A 24,812-nucleotide genomic window follows, 5' to 3' on the forward strand; every position below is an offset into this window, starting at 1 on the left:
ACCTGAAGCCAGTTGTACCTCCGTTCAGGAATGTCGGCTGTCTGGGTCTGTAACGTGTAATGAAAGGGCACTGTCGCCGGCTCTCCTCCTGGTTCTAGATAGCCAAACCAGGGCCAAAATACCAGCCTCTCACTGCCAGGAGCTGGGGGAGTAAGAATCGCTCTTATTTTACACGATTATACTGTTATACTTTTCAGCTCTAACATCTCCAGAGCGACTGACGGGCATCAGTCTCATTGATCTGAGTCTCCTCAAACCTTGATCAGGCTTGTCTCTGAAGAGCCAATCCACAAACCCTTGAAACCTCCTACTTCAATTGGCCAGCCCCTTACCTGCAGACTTGAGAGAGTCCCGGAGGAGCGATTTCCCCATAGCTGTCTCACTTTACGCTGTGAGGCCCATCACAGGAGTTTTGCCTCCTCCCTCTGACGGAAACATCCCTTGCTTCCAGTCATCTCTTGTCTTTGGTTTTCTCTCTAGCCCCTCAAGCTGGAGTGTACCGGGACGGGAACCATCGTTAACCGCAGCGTGTTGCCGGGGGAGCAGCAGGTGGAGGAGCGCAGATTGGCGTGAGGGCACCTGGAGAGAGAGCACGCAGTAGGAAGCCAATGGCGGGTTTGCAGCTGGGGAAGCTGGTGCTGGGATGGGCCGCCGTCTGTTGGGCGGCACTCCAAACAGCGCATGGCCAGCTGGACGGGAACCTGCAGGCCAGTCGCTTCACGGGGCGGGTGGACGAGAGGGAGTCCCTGAGGGTACGAAGAAGGGGCCAGGAGTCCCTGAGAGGGTAAGCTGCCCGATTGGAAACGGTTTCCTGAACTTCGTAGAGACGTTCAGATGGGGGTGGAATTCAGCCGGGAAACTTGGGTGTTTGCTGCAAAGCCCTGTGCCCGTGTGGCATGATGGGAGTGTTGATGTGGCTGCGACAATGCGAGTAAAATCGGACTGAAATAAAATGGTTCAAATTTGTAAGCGAGTAGCCATTCTCCATTGAGCAAGGGTTTCAAAACGATCTGCGGCTCCCAGTCTTTCACTTAGGACACATAAGGGCCACTTACATTTTTTACACAAGCACTAGCAGAAGACTAACCAGAATGTGAGGTCGTGGGATATGGTAACAATATTGGATTCACACGCACAACTGCTGCAGATATCCCAGGCGGTTGGCACATTGGTGTTTCTATAGTTGATAGCTTTGAATGTTGAGAGCAGAGGAGCACAGTTCCAGTCCTGGAGCTCTTACCTAATTGATCTCCTTATTTGCTTAATGGCACAAGCTGAAGCCATGTTCTTGGGAAGCTGGAGATTTAGACAGACCTATAAAGCCTCCTGGGCAGCAGCTCTCGAGGGCCAGAATTGGGCTCCACCATGTTAGAAGTGACCAAAGGAATGTGCTTATTTGTTCACGGCTGCTCTGAGATATGACCTCAGTATGTTTCAGCCGGTGATGTAAGCCAAGCCTGGAAGGTCCAGGGACAGGCTGCTGTGAGCTAGGGTCTGACTGAGACCACCTTGTCAGTGTCTGCGTAATGTTAGTGCCTGCTTGGAGTCTGTCCGTTGATCGGTTACGGCATCTGTGATAGGCATCTATTGTTGCTGGACTCTTTTCCACCTTCTTGGATCACAGCCCGGCTCTTTGCCTGTGCTCTTCCGTTTCGAATCGAACGTTCGCACTGTCTGCCAAAGTGCAGCCCTTCGGGCTCACGTTTGTGTGATGGCTTGGAAGGACTCCCAGAACCTTTGGTGAAGCGAAGGACGTTCTGCCCTTCCAGCCAGCCACTTGCACCATTGTTCCTGCCAGCGTGCCAGCCGCAGCAGCTGACAGGGACACGGGGCTTTCTGTTTCCAATACAAGACCCAAGGCCCCGTACACTGAGCCCGCGTCAGTCAGGCCACCAGTCCCACAGCTAAGAGAGATTCCTCACCGCGCATAGAGCATGGGATGAAGTATAATGAGGGACGGGGCTTTAAAGAGGTTTAATCCGAGATGGAATTGTGGTGGAAGGAGTTTAGGGGCATAAGAGTTTGTATCCTGCACTGTTGTAAGAATGGGTTTAGAGCAAACTGGTGTAGCCTGCCTGTCCCCCCTCTCCTATGTCCTGAGCAGCCAGTCCTGCTGTTTGAATCACCTGGAGAGTGTTACTCTGGAGGGCCTGCGCGGTGCTGAAATGAGTGATGTCATGCTGCAATGGTTAGAGGCTGAGGTAACATGGGGGGGGGCTTAATTCTTTTTTTCTGGGTGGTGGTGGTGGGGGGGGTTGAGTGCAGATCAACCATAGCAGAGAAACCACAAGTGCCCCCCTTTCTCTCTTCACCCCCGACATACACACACACACATCCTCCAGGGACCGAGACGGGGAGTGAGCTCTGTTTGGGGGGGGAGGTCGCCAGCAGTCATTTTCTTTAATTTTCCCCCAAAAAAGAAAACAAGGGATGTTTTGTTCCGCAGGCGGAGTGACTTTAACTCCAGGTTTTCTTCAGAGTCAATTATTCCAATCAGGCCCCACGTATTCCAGCATATGTCTCCCTCCTCGCACACGTCTCAGGAAATGATGTAGTCTGATCAGTCTAAGGCCAACAGGGGACGTTTGTTTCCAGTTCGAAAGGCGATAAAGTGCTGGAGAGATACGGCTGGCGCAGAGCTGCCACACAAAGAAAGCCCTTCATCTGCGTGCTTTCGAAGAAACAAAATGTCTGCTTCTAGGACAGGAAGAAAGGCTTGTGATCTTTGTAAAACAAATGTGTTTTTTGAACAAATATTAGGTTGTTTAATGTAATCTCAGACAATCCACTGTCGTTCTGTGGGGTGGCTTGTCATTTGGATCACATAGAGCTTCACATAGATCTCTCTGTGGAGCGATGCAGTTGTGGTAGGATATCTATTAAGTAACAGCGAAGCTCAATTTTGTCTCACCTGTTCAAACACATCAAAAGGACGTTTGGCTTTTCTTTGGTCCTCTGCTGTCTGTCATGGGTGTGATATTCAAATTTCTGGGATTGATTCAGGATAACCTATCCTAGGGTTCCTGGTGTGACAACCCCACATTTCAGCTGCAGGAATTAAAATGGAAAATGTGGTCAAAGACGTCAGAGTCCAGTCACATAGGACCGGTTTACATTAGGATATGAAACTGTCTTGCATGTGTTTAGGAACTGTGCTTCCTCAGATAAATATTGCTATTGTTTAGCCTGGTCCAAGGCGGGGTTACAATGTAGACAAAGTTTTCCCTTCAGTTTAAGTGTAATTAACAAAATTATATGGCTCGCAAGTATTTCCATCAGTTAATCTTTGTGCATTAAACAAGTGACTTTGTGCAGCCAAAATGTGCTTCTGGAACCTGACCTGTGGTTCTTTTCAAGACCGTTGTTGTCAACCAATTGTTTACCAGTCTAAAGTAAATTTGCTGGTTTTTAGTCACGATCATTGTGTGTTGACGTCAGCTCTATCTGTAAAAGTAAACTGCATCTTTTTCTGCCACAGGCACTCCTGGGTAGGCATAGGTTCGGTGTCACTACAGTGTTCGAACTGTAACTGTCTTTGTCTGACAGTCTTGGAGTCATGTTTCCAGGGCATGATAACCCTGGTTAGACTGTGTTCGATTGCTGTTCCAGCCCTCTAATTGGGAACATTGAGGAAGCCATGGACCGACATTACAGTACTTGCTTTTGCTGAGTCACCACTTTTTTTGGCTGCCCCAAATGCATTTGGCTTATTGGCGTCAAGAGCTAGGCCAAAACTGGAAGAGACGTGGCAGAAACCCAACTGCAACATTTCTGGGGACCTCCACAAATCCCATTAATAAAACCGTTGATAATTGTAAACCCGGTGGATTTTGGGAAAAAAAACCCTCATTTGTCGCGCCTAGCGGCCAGCCAGCCATTATGATTTATAAGATGTAACAGCGCTTGAAATAATAAGTGAGACTGAGTCTTTGTATCTGAAAGAGGCCCAGGCTTGTGGGTTCAGGAGCCAGCTGTGAGCTCAGGGGAAATGTTTTGGAAGTGGCTTGCCTGACTGAGTTAGTCAAGACAGAGGATTGCATTCAGCGGCTCATGTTTCTTCCAAAACCATGTCAATTCTGCTTTCTAGCCAACTGATGGGCTATTTTGGGTCCCCAATGGTTCGCCATAATGGATGTCACACATGGCTCATATGTACAAACTCCTTTTGACCTTTCTAAATCCATATCATATAAATATAGACGTACGTAAATAGTTTAATGAATTTTTAAGTTAATCTGAAACAAAAATTGATGTGTTAGACATCCAGTTCTTTTTTTTTTAGATGTATCATATTTTTGTGTGTCTGCTTCTAAGCGCAGTTTTTCAGAAACCATACGGGAATTTTTCAGATCTCCACATTTCCTGGAGAGTGCTTTGTCTGATATCCCTCCTCAAACGGATTGCCGCCCCAGACATATTTTTCAGGAACATAAAATGACACCCTTTGTAACTCCTGCCCAAAACTGCAACTGGGAAGAATAAGGAATCTGTAGGATTTGTTTGAGGTTTAAGTTTATTTTTCTTTTTTTGGTCATTAAATCAAAAGCGCTTAAAGATGATCTTCATAGCAGAGAAATAAACCCTTTAAAACCAAGAACACTGACAGTGTTAATAGAACTTTTCTTTTACAAACAGGCTAGAATGAACCTTCCTTTATGAAGAGAATTTCCCATAAATACAATCAGCAGGAAATTTAATAAGCAAATTCCTGACAAGTAGGAAGTAGGAAACAGTGTATTAGTGTCTATCTGAATGGTACTGACTTTCTAGCAGTCTCATTGACCTCCAGGAATTTAGCACAGCTTATGGAGCAGCTCATTAGGCAGCCAGAGAGTGAGGTATGCTGGAGCTCTTGTCTAGACAACAGTGATGAGAAGTAAAGAGTTTGGAGCAGAACAGTGACAAAGAAAAAAAACAGGCACACGTGATCTGGAAGTCTTTCAGACTCTTTCAAGACTAAGGCACCACATCCTATTAATGTCAGCCTTGACAAAATGAGGCACAGCCGATCTCTCAGTGGAGAATTAGACAACAATCCAGGCATCGACAGGGGTCAGATGCCAATGAGTTGACCTCTGACCCTAAGCAGTGGAGGCTGTAGGGTAATGATTGCCTTGGCAGTCTGAGCTTGCCTGGGGAATTCCCAGCTGATTTTGTTTTCTGCATCAGCGGTGATTTCTTTGTCCTTTAAAGACCTGTTTTCTCACTGCCAGGGCCTGACCCCACCCAGAGCCTCTGGCACTCATCCTGTCGAGACCGGGGTTTGTTTGATCCTTACGTTTTTTCTGACTCGGAATACCGAGGAGCTTCAGCACATGTTGTGACTCATGTCATGTCATGTCAGCTGCCAAATCGCTTTGTACCAAACGGTATCGCGGGAAGCTGGAGCCTACCTGGCAAGCAACAAGTGCAAGGCAGGGTACACCAGTCCATCACGGGGCAGGTGCAAGCCAATCATACATTGGGACAATTTGGAGGCCACGGTAAAGGTCGAGGGGGGAAATTTGGCCCGGACACTGGGATAACTCCCTACTCTTGTCGAGAAATGCCCGGGGATCTTTAATGACCACTGAGAGTCAGGACCTCAGTTTAACGTCTCATCCGAAAGATGGCGCCCACTACAGTATAGTGTCCCCGCCACTATACTGGGGCATTAGGACCCACACAGACCGCAGGGTTGGGCGCCCCCCGCTGGTCCCACTAACACCACTTCCAGCAGCAACCATAGCTTCCCAGGAGGTCTCCCATGCAGGTACTGACCAGGCTCAACCCTGCTTAGGTTCAGTGGGGCTGCCAGTTGAGAGCTGCAGGGTGACATGGCTGCTGGCCCAGTCAGGAATGCAGCATTTGTATTCTGATTAGTCATCAGTATCACCATGCTTTCTGTTTAAGGATCTGATCTACTATTCATCCACTTGGTACTCACTTGGATGGGTGGAGGAGGCAGTACTGGAGAAGCAAGGGCCTATCCTGGCAAGCAACCCTGAATGAGACACCAGTCCATCCCAAGGCAGACAGACACAACAGGGACAGTGTTCCCAAAAGCTAGTTAACTTAGCATTATGGAACTGGAGCTCCCAGAGGAAACCCACATGCACATGAGGAGAACATGCAACCTCCACACAGACAGCACCCCAGGATTTGAACCCAGGGCCCCCATGCTGCAAGGCAGCGGAGCTCACCGCTGTGCCACCATTCTGTCACCGTGTGCAGCCAATAGAAGAGTTTGATATCCCAGAACTGCAAGAGAAAGAGGGTGGAGTGACAATTTTTCCTCTCTCAGTTTTAGATGTTTTCACATATGTGAAAACATTTGTTATTATTGTTATTTATATTGGCGTTAATGAGAGAGACCAGCACCTGAATGGGCTTATCCAAGAGCCCAGGGAGTGACAGAAACAGGAGAGTTCAATTAGATGTTGAGAACAGTTTGTACATTGCTAAAAATCTTTCAATGTATTTTAGCCAAGGCCTGAACACACCTGCATTAGTGAATTCAAATTTGAGTCTGTATTTTAAATTATATCTCAGGCCTGTGGCCTATGATTCTGTTGTATATGAAGTCAGCACAACCGATTCATTCAATGACATGATGTGACCCTTTGTTTTTTTCATCTGCAGCTCTGTTTTGGCTGTCGTTCCCTTTCCTACTCCTTTTCTGGCTTCATCTTCCCCCTCTTCCCTCTTCCTGTCCCTTCTTTCTGTCCACTCCCTCTTCCTGTCCACTCTTTCTGTCCACTTACTCTTCCTATCCACTTTTCCTGTCTACTCTTTCTGTCTACTTCCTGTTCCTATCCACTTCCTCTTCCTGTCCACCTTTATTTCCCTTTCTCCCCCTTTCTGTCTGCTTTCTCTCCCTGCTTCCCATCTCTTGCTTTCTCCTCCTTTCTCCTGATTTCTCTCCAACCGTCCTCACTCCCTCTCCCCACCCCACCCCCTCACCGTCTCTCTCTCTCTGTCTCTCTCTCTGTTTTCCTGTTTCATCCCCTCCCGCCATCTGGTAATGTGGTTAAGTCCAGCTCCTCCTTGAAGAGTTCATCGAAAGAAAGGAGTCCTTCGGCAGCTGGGCTCTTGCTGGGCTGCATAGGCTTCAGCCACTCGTAACATTTTTAGCCTTGAGCAGAATGTCCAGAAGAGGACAGCAATTCTGAGAGAAAGGGTTCAATATCTACAGGGCACCTGAAATAAAAGCAACATTTCCTTAGCCTGAAATTCTGAAGAATGATTAATCCCATATGTAGACGTGAAGTTAACTCCCATCATTTTTCCATAGCTTAAGACACAGGTCTTCTCAGCAAGATAGCTCAGTTAGTAGTTTGGACTAACACCATCGGGTCAGTCACTTTTGGCAGGCAACTGCGTGGGCAGGCCTCACCAGTGGAGATATGGTAGATCAGCAATTTGGCAACCAATAGTCTGACATTTTCTGGCAGATCTGGCAAAAGTATACTGTACTATTTTTATAAACATGTTCTCGTTAAACAGGTACAGTACTAAAGGGAGCATATTGTACTTTGCATGGAACAAGCTGACGTAATGCACTGCACAGCCCTGTTCCTGTAATACTGTACTGTATTTGTGTTGACTCCCCACATTATTTACAACATTTTTATACAGGAAACAATTTCCAGACACTAAAAACACAAACTTTTATTACAGAATGTGTAAAAATAAGATCCTGTGACACTATGAATTTTTGACGAGACCTCTTCCCCTCCCAGATAGGCATGTAATTTATCATCAGCTGTAATTAGTCATATTGTGTTGCATCTGTTAAAATACCAAGAGCACACAACACGGAGAAAATTCATTGAAGGAGAACTTGCCCAAGAAATAGCATAGTTCTTGAGCACACGGCCTTGAAATCTTCATTTTAAATAGGTTTTCAGTACCAAGGTGCTAAAGCTTTAACCTGAAGAGGCTTGTCATAAAATGTAGAATGTCAACATATTTGATCAATGACAATGACAATGAAAATGACATTTTCAACCACTTTGGTAAGATCAGAGTAATCAAAAATAAACTTGATGCAACCTTCTGTGCTAACAGTGAAAGGGGAAGGAACAGTTTAAGACTAATTACCTAAGTCCAGGTGAAGCTGGACTAAGGTAGTACAAATAGTGTCGTGTACCATGTGCATAAAGAATTCCAGAATGGCTTACGAAGGAGATCTTCGATTCGGGGGGGAATTAAAAGAAAAAATCAGTCACGGAGTGGTGCTTCTTTGGGAGAGAACGTGCCAAACATGCAATCAAGGGACTCTGTGTTACTGAAAATGTCAGACAAAACAGAGCCAGGGAGAGATGAAGATGTTCCCCGCGAGATGCGTGTGACCTGGAAGGGCTTTGATCTTCACAATAGGACGACCCCTGCATGTGTCAGGGGTCGGAAATTTCTCTCGCTCCGTCAGGAGGAACGGGGAGCTGGGACCGTGGGGGCATGGAGGAGGATCCCAGACTCTGTGGGACTCCCGAGTCACTGTCAGAGAGTTCCAAATATTTCCAAATTTGTTTTAAAGATCAGAGCAGAGACTAAGCCGGTATGTCCATAAATATGCCCCCTTCTGGGATCTTAAGCTATGTGGTAAGCAGACTGGAGCTTCTGCCTTAACATCCTTTTAAATGTCCCAACCTATCCCTTGAAGAGTAGCAACTGAAGGTTTTGGCTGAAATATTTGTGATACCCATTCACAAGCTGCTTTCATTACTCTGTAGTGGTGTTATAATAGTAAAAGCAGTATGGGAGGTGTTGTTTATGGACATAATGGCCAAACTGTAGACAGTGTTATATCAGCCTACGAAAACACAGGCATCTGCTCCCTTCCTAGAGGATAACATCTACTCAAGCCATTGCTTCCAGAGCAGAAGAAAAATTCCACCTGTACGTTGTGCCCAACTTAGGGCAAACATGTCTCAACATACAGTATCTGTCTTGCACAAAATCAGAAGCTGCAGCATCAAGCATTGGAGGAAAGGTTTAGAGACAAACTAGACTAGTGGTCAAGAGCTCTGGCAAATATTGGGAAGCATTTCAGGAATCAGTCTGGGAGAAATCCTAAAATGGCTGTTTGCTATAAACAAGGCGGCACTCCAGTGTGTCTGGGCTCATGGGAAACAGCTCTATCAAAAAATGATGTAAGGTGCAGGGAAGCAACAGCCTTCTGTGTGTCTGAAATCGGGACACTTTTCTGCTTAAAGCACAGCATTCTGAATACAAAACCTGTTCATTACATAGTGGCTCATGGAAGTGTCCTATATGTTGCCTATAGCATTGGTGCAGAAAAGTGCAGTAAAAGGACAGTACATTGTGTTCTAGATACATAGTTTGTCAAAGCAGCACAATGAAATAGCTTTTGAGCTCACATGGCCTCTTTCTCTGACACAGGCCCAATGTGTGTGGATCTCGTTTCCATTCCTACTGCTGTCCTGGGTGGAAAACACTCCCAGGAGGAAATCAGTGCATCGTCCGTAAGTATCCCACTTTCCTTTTCCTTCAGCAGAATCTCCGCGCCTCAGGGGAGAGAGGGGTTCGTTCTGGAGCTCCGCTCTCTTTCTCTCCTAGTCGGAAAGTCTCTTTTATTTTTCTCCCCGAGAGATGAAAAGAACAGATCTAGCAAAAGATGACCTAAGTGCAGCAGAATGATTTGTCCGCGTAACGTTAGAAGAACCAGCTGGAGTTTATGTGTTGGGGGGTTTCGAAATGGGAAGCACCTTTGACCCCGGAAATGTCACGGATTCTGTTTCTTGAAAAGCTCCGCGCTGCCTCGGTTGTTAAAGAGACTCATTTCCAAAATTAATAGCCAGTGTTAGCAGCAGTGGAATGTTTAATGTGGAAAATTCTTAACTCTTTTTTTCGCTGTGACTCACGCATCAAAGCGTGCCCTGGAGCGATCGCCGAACTGTGCAGGTGTTACCGTGTCACGCTCGGCTCTGAAATACTGTCATTCCGGTAACTGCCCCCTCCACCAAGACTGCTGTTGACTGTGTTGTCTTCCTGCTTATATTTTTGCATCCGACCCCCCCTTGCTTGACGTTCCTTCTCCCTCCCTCTGTCCCGTGCAGCCATCTGCAGGAATTCCTGTGGGGAAGGCTTCTGTTCACGCCCCAACATGTGCACATGTTCCAACGGACAGCTGTCCCCCGGCTGTGGGGCTACGTCAGGTGAGATCTCACTGTCCCACGATGCCCCTGGCATGGCTGGGAGACGTGGAAATGTATTTCTGTCGGTTTTGGCTCATGCCATATTGAAAAACGTTGTTCCATAAACAGTCCAAGACCCCCATATCTCCAAACACTCATTTGCAGTCCAGATGTTTTGATCTTTCATTTTTGAGATCGGCATTGTGAGTTGTGTCGAACGACGACCGGTCGTCGGTCTTAAAAGCTTTTTTATGCAGGCTACCCACAATGCCGCTTTCAAGACAGTGCGTTGCATTGCTCAGCAAGTGCTGAAGCAGGCCGTTGTGTGATCTGGGGTTTCAGGAAAAGCTGCATTTCTGTGAAACCGCTGTCATTTGCGGAAGCCCCTTCACGATGCCTGCCAGGAAAAAACAAATGAACTGAGCGATGAAAACCAATTGATAGCATGACTTGGAATCTGAACAACTTTCCTGTTTGGAGAACTTTTCTGATTTGTGTTTCTGGAAGAATTACACAGGATCATAAGAAAGGTTACAGATGGGTGAGTTAAGATAATTAGTAGCTAACTGATCAAGCTGTGTCTTGAATGAAGCTAGGGTATGGACTTCAACAACCTAGCTTGCTTCATACTGCCACAATGTCTCCTACAGTGAAGGTAGGTGTGAAGGTTTTATCGTCCCAGTCTCCACAATTTATCTACAGATACTGATCGTCTAGAATTATTGAAAGAAGAAAGAGAAGATTATTTCTAAAAATATCTGTAGCCACTAGAAAAAAATGTTTTTTTTAATAAGATGGTTATTTTTCTCATTTCCCATGCAGCCACTGATGTACTGTAAATTACTGTACTGTGTGTGTGGGAGTGTGCTGTTTGTATGACTGTGTGCAGTAACGGCCTGTAGGAGCATGGGTCTCTGTGCATTCCTCTCCCTTTCTGCACAGAGACACACACCTAGCCCTGCCTGGTCACACACAAGCGGACACACACATACAATTCACAGCTCTCGTTGTCTGAGCCTCTAGGGTGTAAAGAGGGACGTCTTTTACTGCCATGAAACTCGGGGGAGGCCCTGCGCAGGATTTATGTGCTGGGAAGTAGTCCATAGTCCCTGAACAGAGAGACCAGCCTTCATGCAGGTCTCTACTGTCAAAGAGGGCCTCTTTCTGGCTGGGAGCTGGAAAACCCTATGAAGTCATTTTCCAGAAGGCAACACCTCACATAGCTATGCCTAACTGACTATCCCCGATCAGCTGCCCACAGACTGTACCAAAGATGCATTTTAGATATATATTTTATATATATAGTTCAAGTAGGGAGCTGCGTCAGCGTGCGTAGACTGTGAAGGTTTATTTCTGCCGGAAAGAGAAACACAAACCTTGACACCCGAAGAAGGCTCCACAGCCAAAATGTTGTGTTTCTTTTCTTCTCTTTTCAACATGGAACAAACCTTTACTTGTTCCTCTATTTTATATATATATATATGCATTTTATATAATGCCATGCAAGCGCCTGTAATGCATCATATATAAAATGCATCTTTGGTAAAGTAAGTCTTAAACCAAAGTCAATCTAAAGTAAATCTTTACCAAACATGCATTTTATAGATAATGCTCTACATGGGCTGGTTTTTGCACTACGTTTCAAGCACTAATTCCTAACCTGCCTGAAAGGCACTAGTTGATGTGCATGTGTTTGACAGACAGGAGAGCTTAATCCTCAGGTTAACTCTCCAGACACAGTGTTCCCTCTTTGTTATAGTCATCACTTTTAAACTTTCAAACACTTGTAGCAGTCCCACCAGCTCTCTTTCCCAGAACGTCGCGCACGGCATTAGGGCGTCCGTCCTTTGCCATCTTTGAGACCAGCCGCGAGGACTTTGCAGTGCAGGGACTGGCTCTGGTTGTAAACATTTCCCAAATGTGATAAACATCCTGCCGGCACGTTTATGTACCAGTTATAAACAAAACATCCAATGGACTCTATGTGGAGTTGTGGCTCAAAGAGATCTCATCACTATGGATTGATTCCCAGTTTTTGAAGAAACATCTGTGGGTTGCATTGCTTTCTGAAATTAGACTCTGGTGCACTTCTAAAACAAGGTTTCTTGGTGCGTTTAAGTAATGTTTAAGCTGCATTGTTTCCTCTGGCTCTTCTTTGGGTATTGGAATGATAGGACAGGCTACAGTTAGTTCCCCGATGTTCTGTCCAGTGCATGCAGGGAACTGTAGACTGAGGCTGCTTTTATTACCCAGAAGGGAAACCGGAATTAGCTCCCGAACAACAAACGCCGTGCCTCCTGTTCACTGGGCACAGCCATAAAAGACTTGCAGGGCAGAGAACATGGACTGACTACCCCTCCTCCTCCTCCTCTCCTTCGAACTTTAATTGTCCCTGAGCTGCTGTGCGCATTAATTTTCGGTTTCTTCAAAACAGCTGTCAACAAACAGCAGTCATGTGTGTCCAATAAATACGTGGGGCTGGGGCCAGCTGGCGAGGAACAGGACCTGGAAGGGAGCACAAAGTTGTGTCAGTCCTGGGGCACTCCTTTTTGGGCTAATCCGAGACACAGTACCGCATTGTTCCTCTAGCTCTGCGGCCCGTGAGGCCTAAACATCCTTAACACATCGGCATTGTTTCTGGGCACCGCTGGAGAAACGGGGCGCTAGCTCTGCAGACGCTGTGTCGTGCTGGAATGAGAGGTGCTTACGTAGGAAGCTCAGCATCGGAGAAGCTGTATCTGCATTTAATTATTGTGAGCTCTGGGCAGTAGCCTCTTGAAAACGGCGGTTATATTGCTCCCTTCAGGCAGACAAAGTTTTAAAGAATGGCATCTGCTTAAAGGATGTAGAAATATAATATTAAATATGAAGTAGAAAATATTATAAATATAAAGGTGGATACTGCACATTGGTGGAGGAGAATCCCCATTACCTGTGAGGTGCTTTGAGTGGAGTGTCCAGGAAAGTGTAAGTGTAAGCAATTATTATTAATTATTAATTATACGTGGAGACCAGCTGAGGTGACATGCTCGTGTTTTAAGCTCTGCTGTAGCCAAGGCTTTGCTTTGTGATTTTTAAGTTTTCCGCTTCCTGGGTAAAAAGCATCATGTTTTGTGCTCCCTGGCTAAAAAGCATTGCATAAAAAAGTGTTACAGAACTGTATCACAAGGAGAAGGTTTCTTCCCCCAAAAAACATCGCGGGGCTGCGCCGTTGTGAGCAGTGAGATTGCATCCCAACTCTCCAGCGGGGACGAAGAGACTCAGGCCTTGCTAAAGCTCCCGGACTCCCCATGGAACGGTTTCCTGTTTACAGCCCGGCTGGAGAACGTGACCCCGGTGTTGCCTCTCCCTGCTAGGGGCCGTGTTCGGCCGCAGCCAATGGGAGGGCCGTGTCAGCGCCCCGGCCAGCGCCAGAGGGGTGTGAACCCGTTCTCATCCCAGTGCCTGAAGCCAGGGGCTGCAGCATTGTCTTCTTCAGCAATCTTGTGTTCTAAATCATTCCCTTTCCACGGCCCTAGGGAGCCTGCCTGGTTGTGTGTTTGTTTAAAATCTAATTTTTTTTTAACCAATTGCAGGCCTTGTTATCCTGGGCGCCTGTGATTAAATTACGTTACAGCATTCCAGTGGATCTTTGCCCTGACTGAGAGCTGAGGGACAGCTTAGTCAGAGATTTAGTCATAGACTGTACTGATGCGAACGTTCTGCTTGTGCTCATGACTAAGACAAACCTGTTTGGGTCTTTAGGAGGATTAAATCCGGTTATAAATGCTGCTATCAAGTCCAGTTCTTCAATAGGAGTGAGCTGTTTTTTTAAGCCGACATCGTGATATTCTTGCTATTTAGAAACATGAGAGTGGCCTTTGCTCACGGCACTGCTAAGCAGTGAAGCGCATTGTGGTCCATCAGAAGAGCAGAGCTGCAGTCGACTGAGGCGAGCCCCAGAGCGAGAGGGCCTGTCGTTTTCCTTCAGTGCGCATTAATTCGCGAACCGCCGGCCCCGAGACGGAGCGGGAGCACAGTGGAAAGATGTTGATGTTAAAGAGGAAAAAGGAAAGGAAGGTGTGAATATTTTCCAGGGACATGGGTGTGATGCAGGTTCCACCCAGAATTGGGGGCTCTGGAACACGTCGCTTCCTGTGCCAATTTGCATGACTCGCCAAATCTGTGAGAGGCGGGAAAAATCTCAGTTTCTCCTTTCCTGTTCAAATTGTTTTTCTTAGGGACGCAACAGGGGCATGGAGCCAATTCAGGTGTGTGCAGAAACGCCCCTGGGGTGACAGCTTTCGCCAGGTGGCTTTAACAAATGTGTAAATAAAAATCCCATATTTCACTAATGGTCATAATTATAACAATGTACATGTGCCATGACCTCATATGCCATCATGTCTGCATGTCTACACTGGACATTACTCTACCGACACACGGTGACAAAACTCAAACCATGAAGTCATTTTTAAAATCCAGCTGTTCTGCTGCCTCCCCTCTCGTGATGCAATTGAATTAATTTGCTGGAGAAACACAAGGAAAGCAGTATTTCTGGCATCACTTGAGTTTCCTACTGTTGCACGTACAGCCTGACACGGGGGAACTCCAGTATATCCCATCTTAATTTGGGGATTTTATCATTTTATCTCAATTTGGACTTTGTTGAGGAGAATGACCTAACCATTGTTACACGAGGTATTTGGCAATCAATAGTGTCACCACCTTGTAGCTAGATCTCGTCATTTCTCAGAAGCTAAGCAAGACAGGGTTCTGGTCTGTACTGGGATGGGAGATCTCTTAGGAAATCCCCCCAGTGGACCAAATTAGTGGCACTTTCACCTCTGGAACAGTTTGTCCCATCTAATTCTCTCGTGTGATGACTGAGGACACTGCTGTATGAGGTGCTGTCATTTAGACAGAATGAAAACAAAGTCATGAAAGGTCCCGTGGCGTTGTTCATTAAGAGCGTGGTTGTTGCTCATGCTAACATGCAGTCTTTTTGGACACTTTTTCATTTTTCATTTAGTTAAATTATGGACTCCTAGTTGTAACATCTGCATCATGTTTTTGCTCTTGGCCTTTGTGCTACTGGTTTCAACTAAAGAGTTTTACTGTGATTAAAACTACATGTCTCCTAGAACACACTGTTTCACTACACGTCTTAGTCTGCACAGGTAACGGCATTAAAGTCTGCACAGACAATAAAAAGCACCATGTGTGCTTTTCTACCGATAAAATATCATATTTTGGTCTCCGGTTTTGCTTCATGTCCTTGAAAATTGGAACACTCAGTGTCCTGACGGTGTCTTGATGGAGACGAGGAAACTTGGCCCTGCATGTCAGCACAATCCCGATTTTATCGGAACCACCTTTGGTGTCTGAATTGAAATTGGGCCTCTTCCAGTAGGTGTTGGTCCACCCAGAGCATTTTTGGCTTTCCTGCATGGCTCTGACTCGAGACAAAGTTGTGCAGCTCCTGGTTTGGTTTAGGAGTCTGACTGCTTTGAACCACACCTGACCAAAACCTCCACGTTCTCCAACAGGCCCTACAGTTACGAGCCAGCTGGAAGGACATGAATGAGCAAGGAAGTACCAACCTGATTAGCAATTTAATCATTGTTAACAGTCAAATTGAAGACTTAAGGAAGCGCCAATTCAATTTTTTTTTCTTCCACGCTTTGATCTGCAACTTTCGGAATGCAAGCAGTTTGAACGCCGAGCATGAGCTTATACTTCTTGTCCCAGTAAAATATCAAAACCATAGTATGGTAGGTGTGCAGTCATTTTTTTCCCCAGTGCAATACTTTTTTTTTAAAAAAAGTTGTATTTAACCTGTGGAAGTAAATGTGTATATACTGTATGTCTTGTGCTAGCAAGTGTGTGCTGGCTGTGAATGGTTAATTCTGTGCTCAAAAACAGAAAGAAGAAACGCAACGTTTCTGCTGTTGAGTCTTCTTTGGATGAAGCCTTTCTTTGGGTTGAACCTTCTTCAGCTGAAGAAGACTCACCAGTCGAAACGCTGTGTTTTCTTTGTCTCCTTCTTAGCGTGGAATTAACCTTTTACTTCCTCCTTAAGTCTGGTGGCTTGTTTCCTGCATTGCGAAATGAAAATCCAAGAGGATTCCCCTGCGCGCCCTGTTGAAAATGCCGACCTCGCGTCCCCCTCCCCTGTCCTGTGTGAGGCTTTGGGCCGCCGTGATGCCGACGACCTCTGACCCCTGTGTCTGTGTCCTCCCTGCAGTGCAGTCCTGCAACGTCCGGTGTATGAATGGTGGGAGCTGCAATGACGACAGCTGCCTGTGCCAGAAGGGCTACACTGGAACTCACTGCGGCCAGCGTGAGTATTTCTTGTTTTTCCTCACCGTTGTACAATTCATTAGGGTTAGGATTGGACTGCACGACAGCACGGCGGTGAGCTCTGCTGCTTCGCAGCGCTTGGGGCCCTGGGTTCAACTCCTGGGGTGCTGTCTGCATGGAGTTTGCACGCTCACCCTGTGTTTGCAAGGGTTTCCCGCCACGGTCCCACGCATAGGTTAACTGATTCCTGGGAAAATGTTCCCTGTTGTGAGTGTTTGCGCCTGTGTGTGTCCTGTGATGTATCCGGGTGTATCCAGCCTTGCTGGGATAGGCTCCAGCTCCCCGGCAACCCCGGAATGGGATAAAGTGGTTAGAGGATGGATGGATCAATGGAGTTAAAATCACATCTTATTGATTATCCCAGTCTGTGCGCCTGCCATGTTGGAGTGACCCTAAATTCCAGTTTATCGCCACGCACCCTTCTTCAAGCCTGCGTCCTCCACAAGTTCTGCTTGTCCTGTTCAGAGCTCTAGATAGCGGTTTGGACGGGGCTAACACAAGTCTCTCTGTGCAGCAGCACAAGCTCGCAGGCGCCCACGTATCACCCCTAATGAGCCAGTCCTTTCGGAATCCCTTTCCCCGTTGGCATCATCGGGGCTGGCCGCAGGTTGCAGCACATCATCTTCTCGAAAGCGAGAGATTTAAGAGCCTTGTGGTATTTTCCACACACACACACACAAAAACAACAACAACCCTTTCCATTCCCTGACATCCAAAACTTAAAACCACGTTCTGTGAGAGCAGGCTACTCTCCAGTCCCATCTGTGTGCGGCCCGAATGACTAGATCCAACCCCCCCTGGTGCTAGTCTCTGGTTCATGTTGAAGGAGGCCCTACTTATTGAAAGTTATTCTGGGCAAAAAAAAAAAAGAAAGGTGGGCATAACATAAGAAAAAAACAGCACCATTACGCATTCAGAAGAGTTACAGGCCTGCAGGTAGGTTCTTAGCCCTGCAGGTGTGTGTTGTGTTGTGGGGACCGGCGCATGGTCCGAACACGTGCTCGCTAACCCCGAGCCCCCGCGGCTCTCTCTCTCTCTCTCCCCCCCCCCCTCTCTCTCTCCCGGCAGCCGTCTGCGAGAACGGCTGTCAGAACGGCGGGCGCTGCATCGGCCCCAACCGCTGCGCCTGCGTGTACGGCTTCACCGGCCCGCAGTGCGAGAGAGGTAAGGTCAAAGACAGGGCTTCCCCGCCTCTGCCAGCTTCCATCCCACCGCCGGCTGAACGGAAACCTAAAGGCGATGAGCGTCGCCTGGTTATGCGTATTATGACCAAAACCAAAAAAATGTCCGGTCCAAATCACGAAAAAGTTGGCCTGGGCGGGCTTAGTCGCCAGCTTTTGGATAAGACTCGATGACGTTGAAACCGCTCTCCGAAGTTCGGTTCTTTTTTTTTTTAAAAAAAATGTCGTTTAGACCCGAAAATGCTTCGTGTTCCTTATTACTGGGCAAAGCTAACGGTATTTATAACTGACTTTATGTATCAACTTTATTTACAGACGGTAAAATGCGAGAGGAAAAATAACGGATTTAACCAGAAACGATACGGAGAAGTTTGGACGATGGAGGTTTAAGACTCCCATCGAAAGAAATGGACTTACAGTATGAGACTTTGCGCTATTGCTTAACACAGCGGTTCTCTACCGTGCAAAGTACGCAACACAAAAGTTTCTTTCCTTCCATGGAGTCTTAAACCTTCATTGTCCAACTTCTCCGTATCGTTCCTCGTTAAATTATTTTTTCTCCCATTTAACAGCCTGTAAATAAAAACTTAGGAAGGGTTGCTGTCATATTGTTGGTTTAATAGTTTGTATTTTCACCGTTTTGATTTGTGTTGCTTCTGTATCTCTAATCGTTATTTCCTCTACTCGGTCAGAGCCACTGTTGGAGAGTTTTATACCCAACACCTAGTAAAAACCTCCACAAGATTTACAGGCTGCTTGAATTTCTCTTGTTATCCCCTGATATTAGCTAATCCCTTATGTCTTTGTACATTAGAGTTGTGCATCCAAGCACTTTGAATGCATTCAGCAGACCACTTAGTTAATCATCCTTTTAAAACTATATTAGCAGGTTAGCGGTTATCTTTGTGGAAGATTAAACGAATACAGTTGAAAGCGTACAGTACAGTACAGATAGATAAGACTTTATTGATCCCGGAGGGAAATTGATGAATTGATAAGGGATCCTAGTGTCTTGTCCACATTTCCAGACATTGCTGCTTTACCTCTGATACTGCCAGTGCTGCCAGCCGTGCCTGAAGGTGATTCATCTGAATAACCAGAGTGTGGAATTCTTATCAATAATACAGGATTTTTACAGCAGATCAATTGAAGTTGTATTGTTCAAACCCAGCGGGAAAAAAAAAAATCAAGCCCCAGATCTTCAGACGCTTCTCACCTGCGGTGTGTGTAGACATGCGTCTGCGTGACCAAACCACCGTTCTGTGTTTCGGTGCACATGGTGACTTTGCCAGTCGGTCTTTTGTTTCCCGCCCCCTGGAAGTACAATTCCTAGACAGGCCTGCTGGCGGGAGAAGGCCGCTCAGCTCAGGAAGTCGGCTCTTCTCCCTCGATGGCTGTGCCATCGCTTGTCTCCGGGAATACAGTCCAGGCTGTACCAGCCCTGTGTGTGTGTGTGCTTTCCTGTGCGCAGGATCACACACTGAAACCAGACGTTTCCTCTTGACTGGTGGCCTAACTCAATTTAGGGCGCGGAGTAGTAATGAAATCTTCAACTGAAACCGCGGGGGCAAAGGGGGTTACTGGAAAGTAATGAAAGGCAGAGTTTTATTGATACCAGGGCCAGAGCTTCCTTGAATGAACAGGGTCGCAGAGCCCTGCCAGGAGCAGGGAGAGACGTGGTCTGAAACCGGCTTCAGCACTCTCCAGCCCACCCCCCCCACCCTGCCTCGCTCCCCATCCATTCTCTGGGGCTTGTTTTCTTGAAAAACACGACACTTTGAGAGAAAACGTGCAGACATCTGGCAATAAATAAAGCTCCCCAGGAGTGAGAGAGAAAGCGATTCTTTTAGCGGAGCCCTGGACATTTCCTGATGGGGATGGGGAAGGCGGAGGGGGGGTGGTGGATGTCTGAAGAAAATGGCCTCCCCAGCTGTGTACACACAGCCAGGACCAGGCTTGCACAAACAGTCTGGTCTTCATGCTGAGCCAGGGCGAAAGAGAATAAAGCCCTCCACCAACCTCCCCCCCACCCAGTCCCTCCAGGCCCCACCTGTGCCCCCCCTCGATCCCCCCCCCACACACACACACACACAACCTACAAACAAACCAGCCCACTCGCATTTGGAACAGTCACTGTGGAAGGAGTTCAGTCAATCCCTCTTTCTTATTCTTGAGGTTTTCTTTTTGAGGCCTATTGGAACAGACTGCCCTGCAGCCTGCTTCAGAGTAGCTCTTCACCCCTCTCATATGAAACCACAAGAATGTTGCGACCAGGGGGGTTGGGTGGGGTGGAGGGGGCGTTCAGCTCTCTGTGCACCCTTGTGTCTTGAGCAGTTGTCTTTTGATGGTTCCCATGGGAGTCGGTTTTCGACACCATGCCTTGGCCATGTGGGTGACAGCTTGTGCTAAAGCTACCACACTGGCAACACTTTGAAACGGATCTGGGTTGGGAATGAAATTCTCTTTGAAGTTATATGAGGCAAATAAGAAGGGATTCAAGTGGTAATGCTGTGCAAATAATGTCACCCCCCCCTCCCCTTCCCAAGCTATTTGGGTGTTTTGTACTGTAAACAAGGCATAGGGCTTTCTTCTGTTTTTATCCTGCTCTTAGGTAAATATTGGAACACTTGACTGCTCAGTCAGTCAACAAAAGGCAATCTCCTGTGACTTAAAATAGCTTTTTCCCATTCACCTGACCCCCCTGGAGGGCTGCCCCATTGCTTCACACTGGACTGCAATGCCGCTCAAAGTGTGGATGCAGTACTACCGTTTGGGGTGCTGTTACAGCCCACACTGTAATTCATGCACACAGGCCTTTGGAGCATCGGTGGAGATGCCGTTTCCTCAACAAGTGGTAGAATCAGCCATGCTGCTGTCTAGTGCAAAGCTGAGCCACAGCATGATACCTCCATAAAGAGAGGATTACATACAGCAAATCGTTACAAACAGTATGTAATTAAAAGATGGTCTGTCGTCTTCAATTTGGGTCAAAACATTTACAGCTAGCACCTACTGATTGGGGAAGGGATCTCACGGCTATATTTGTGCATTTCAGTGTGCATACTCTTTTTTTTTTCCACACTTTTAGCTGAGTGCTCCAAAGGTGCTCCAAAAGCATGTTGCTTTCCCTGCTTGAGAGTGTTATCATATATATTGGCTGAAAATGCTCTTCCAAAACACCCCACTTGGTGGTGGGAAGGACAGTTGTGTTGCACTGTGCTCTGATGTGAGTTGTTGAATGTTTATGCATCTAAGTCTGTATAACCAGCAAATTCTTCCCCATGTTTGTCAGAATTGAGGAACAATTTGGTAAGGCACCATTAACAATTAGCAGAAACATTAGTGTAAGAGTATACCCAAGAACATGCACAACAGGCAAGAGGTTGCACAGCATGTGAAATAAAGGAATGGGATTAAAGACTGACATCAGCTACTAATTTTTAGTGGCTGGTCAAGAATGTGAGGCCTTTGCTCTGGCTGCCCTTGAAAAGAATACGTTCTCAGGAGGAGGTGGTGGGAGGGGGGTCATTGCTTGTTTGCCTGTTTAGGTGTCTTATAAATCACTTTGCTTTAAGAGGCCAGGCTGTTCAATACCGGAAACATTAAACTTCTGTCAGGAAAGCCTAGGAGTTTCTAATATTTCCTTTTTGCTAGAGAGTGCCTTGACCTTTTTCTTTCAGAGCACATTCTCCCCTTCCCCACCGTGAAGAAGATAGGCTGTTGAATTTTTCTATGATATAATTGGGGTCAAAGGTTCAAGATATTGGTGGAAAACCACACTGTTTGGCTCTTTTTCTATCTTGTGACAAGATAAAGGAGCATCCAGCTCTATTCTAACTTTTATTCTGTTTAACTTGGCACTTGTGAAACCTGCACAGAAGGCAGATACTTGACCCTTGTAGAGTATCAATACTTGATCCTGGGCATTGTCTAGAATGTTTTACCTGTGTTACAAGCACTCCTCCTGCTGCTTTAGTACAAACACCAGTTGATATTACACCGCTTTGCAGATTTCCATTACTTTTGGAAAATATAAACCTATTCTGATGTCCTAAAAAATTGGATGGTTAATGATGAAATATCTCTGTAGGAGGTGATTAGGTTTTGCAAGATTTTCTTGGGAAGGGATGGCATTTTTCTGTAGAGTATGGAGGAGCAGGCAGCGTAGGAAAACTAAGGATAATGGCAGGGAATGGAAAGGGAAGGGATTGGTTTGAGTGACCAAACATCCCACAGAAAGAAAGGACAACAGCAGGAGGGGTACACTGTGTCCTCCAGTGTGATCTGTGCAGAGTGTAATAAATGTAGAAATTGCTTCCGAATGTTGCCAGCGTTCCTAAACTCCCAGTTGGCCCCTACACCACCCATTTCTAGCTCTCTGGAGTCAGAATGGGAATGTTCTCAGGCTACAGAGCTCACAGGAGTTTACCCGTTGGTTTTCCAGCTGTGTACAGAGGCTGCTTTCCTGAGCCCCTGGGGTCTGAGGCTGTGGCTTTGTAATTCTTAGTCAGCCTATTACAACCAAACTCATAACTCAAGAGTCTTTTGTTTGGCGGGTGCTGTTCTGAGTGTGAGTCTCAGGGCCTGCAACCAGATCAGCTGTGCTGCCCAATGCTGGACCAGCACTTTGTGAGCTTGCTTCTTTTCCCCCTGTTCCTGCATTATTCTTGGGTCATACTTAATGAGCACAACACATTGTGCAAAGGTTTGGGAGCTCACATTTCAGCATATTATTTTTAAGATCAAAGTATTGGAATATGGACTTTTTCCCAAATTCAAGCAGCTTTTCTTCCCACTCATGGCTCCTTTGATGCATTAGCACCGACCTGGTAGAGCTGGGTGGCCTTGCAGATCAACACTGCATGACCTTCTTATCTGTTCATTTCTGTAGGTGTTGGTTGTAATCTTGCACAGGCCAAAAACTTTTTTTTACCATCTTAGGCTCGGTGAACTGCAATCTTTCTAGGAAACAGCATAGTCAGAAGAGGCAGTGGAGCAATCAGGAGATAGAGGAATGATTTATTCTGACTGTTAATAAAACCATATGAAAATGCCTGACTTTCTTACACTATGCTAGTCTAAGCAGTATAATACAGTAAGTATTATATTATCATGTTGGGGTGGCATCAGCCTCCAAAGCACTTAAGAGCACTGCAGCTCCCTGCAGCAAGAGAGTAGTGTTTTGGCACAGTGGGTTGGGCTCTTGTCTGTATTGTCTAGGCTGGAATAGGGGCTGACAACACAATATCCTTGATTTGAGGGCACATATCCTCTGCAGTATATCTCACAGTGTTAAGCATGCAAGGCAATCCATGCCCAAATCAGAGTGTAGCAGAGGAGCACCAGAATCCTTCAGTGGGATTAAACAGTAATTAAATTCTGGATCCAGATGTTACAGGTACAACAGTAAGAACATAAAAAATGTCAAGTTTAAAATAGGACAAGAGGTCCCGATGTGCATAGCATTGAGATTGGTCTGGTTTACTTTAAATTAGTTAATTTGAGAGACCGGGGGGTCAGAAGGTGTGGTTGTCTGATTTTGTTTCTTAGCATTGGAGGATTGTAGTATATGGTACTGTATATGCTGGGAGATGGACAAAATCGGAGTTCCATACACGTCGGGGCAAATTCAGCCTGGAGACGGTGTCTCTAGCCTCGTCTCCAGCCAGGCGGGATGATCAGTCCCAGATGTTTGTTGCTTTGCTCAGCGGGTCTTTGGGCCTCAGAGGAGATTGACATGCCTGGCCTCAAATTGGCCAGGAAGATTGTGAGGTCATGGGAGTGAGCAGGGGGAAGGGGGGTGCCCTGGGGGACTGACTGCCTCCGGCTCTCAAGTCTGTCCTAGTTTAGGTGCAGTGCCGTTTTGTTTTTCATTAACCACAAGTGAGCCACAGGTTCAGAAGGGTTTACCTGCCATTTTGAGGGAAACATTTTAGGTCATTGAGAATAGCGATCTATTACCTGCTGCAAACTTCTGTACAGACTGTACTGAGGGGGCAGAGCCATTATGCATCTGACTTTATTTTAAATGCACACATGTGGCACTTGCACATGTGCATTGCAATAGGCAGCTCAGGATAAGGTCAAATGCTTGTTATATTCCGCACCAGTTACCCACAGTTCATTAGACCACAAACAGACCTGTAGGAAATGTCTTTTTTATTTCCCCGAAAAGTTGATAGCAGGTTTGATACCCTTTTTGTGGTTATTTTACTGTTATTTTTTTCATCGCTGGTCGTTTTACTCAAAATGAGCCTAATACAAAGTTTCAAGTCACTGATAAAGTTAGCAATGAAGCCGTCTGTAGGAATTTCACTTTATTTATATGGGATTGGATGTTGGATGTTGCAAAGCACTGTTGAATTCACTGTTCACTGTTTCGCTCCTGGACTTCTGAAGTGCGGTTTACTCAATTGCATACTACTTCCCAGTAAACAGCTCAGTCAGTGGCCAATGGTCCCTCACTAATTCCTGAAAACAAAGCCACACTGGTGCTGTTTGAGCCCAGTTTGAATTGGTTCTCTCTCTGTCTCTCTCATTCACATCAATCAATTTTTTTAAAGATTTGTATAGAGTGATGCAAAATGGCCTATCGAAACTCAGATTTTTACAATTCCTTTCAGAAGCTGATCTCTGCTTTGATGCAGTGGGCTTTGTAAACCCCCCTGCAGAGACTTCTGTCAAAGGCCTTTGGTGAGCCCTTTACTTGGATATCAGACGACTTCATTCTTTTTCTCTGATTTCTCTTGCTTTCGGTCTCTCCTCCAGATTACCGCACTGGGCCGTGCTTCACTCAGGTCAACAACCAGATGTGCCAGGGTCAGCTGAGTGGCATCGTCTGCACCAAGACTCTCTGCTGTGCTACCATTGGCCGTGCTTGGGGTCACCCGTGCGAAATGTGCCCAGCCCAGCCACACCCCTGCCGACGTGGTTTCATCCCCAACGTTCGTACGGGGGCCTGCCAGGGTGAGCCTAACATCTGCGGGTCAGCTGGGGTTCCAGTTGAATTCATCAGTCCAATACCTTTCCCTGTTTGTAGAGATACCTCTGCCTACATGTTCCCTGCATCACGGCACCATTTCGGGAGCTTTGCAAAACACTCAAACGAGTCTCTTGCAGAATGTCTTCTGGAGCATGTCTTGAAAAGGTC

The 24,812-nt window shown here is 46.4% G+C and overlaps 1 protein-coding gene across 1 annotated transcript in view; it reads left to right on the forward strand.

Annotated features, from left to right (window-relative positions):
• Positions 1-24,812, forward strand: part of fbn2b (fibrillin 2b) — a 71,359-nt gene that overhangs the window by 2,275 nt on the left and 44,272 nt on the right. The window contains exons 2-7 of the mRNA XM_069186146.1: positions 481-784; positions 9,385-9,467; positions 10,062-10,160; positions 16,366-16,461; positions 17,550-17,645; positions 24,431-24,628. Coding sequence (XP_069042247.1) covers positions 609-784; positions 9,385-9,467; positions 10,062-10,160; positions 16,366-16,461; positions 17,550-17,645; positions 24,431-24,628 — 748 coding nt within the window. The 5' untranslated portion in view covers positions 481-608. The remainder of the gene's footprint in view (positions 1-480; positions 785-9,384; positions 9,468-10,061; positions 10,161-16,365; positions 16,462-17,549; positions 17,646-24,430; positions 24,629-24,812) is intronic.

Source organism: Lepisosteus oculatus, chromosome 29, assembly GCF_040954835.1.
Source record: "Lepisosteus oculatus isolate fLepOcu1 chromosome 29, fLepOcu1.hap2, whole genome shotgun sequence".
Lineage (NCBI taxonomy): Eukaryota > Metazoa > Chordata > Actinopteri > Semionotiformes > Lepisosteidae > Lepisosteus > Lepisosteus oculatus.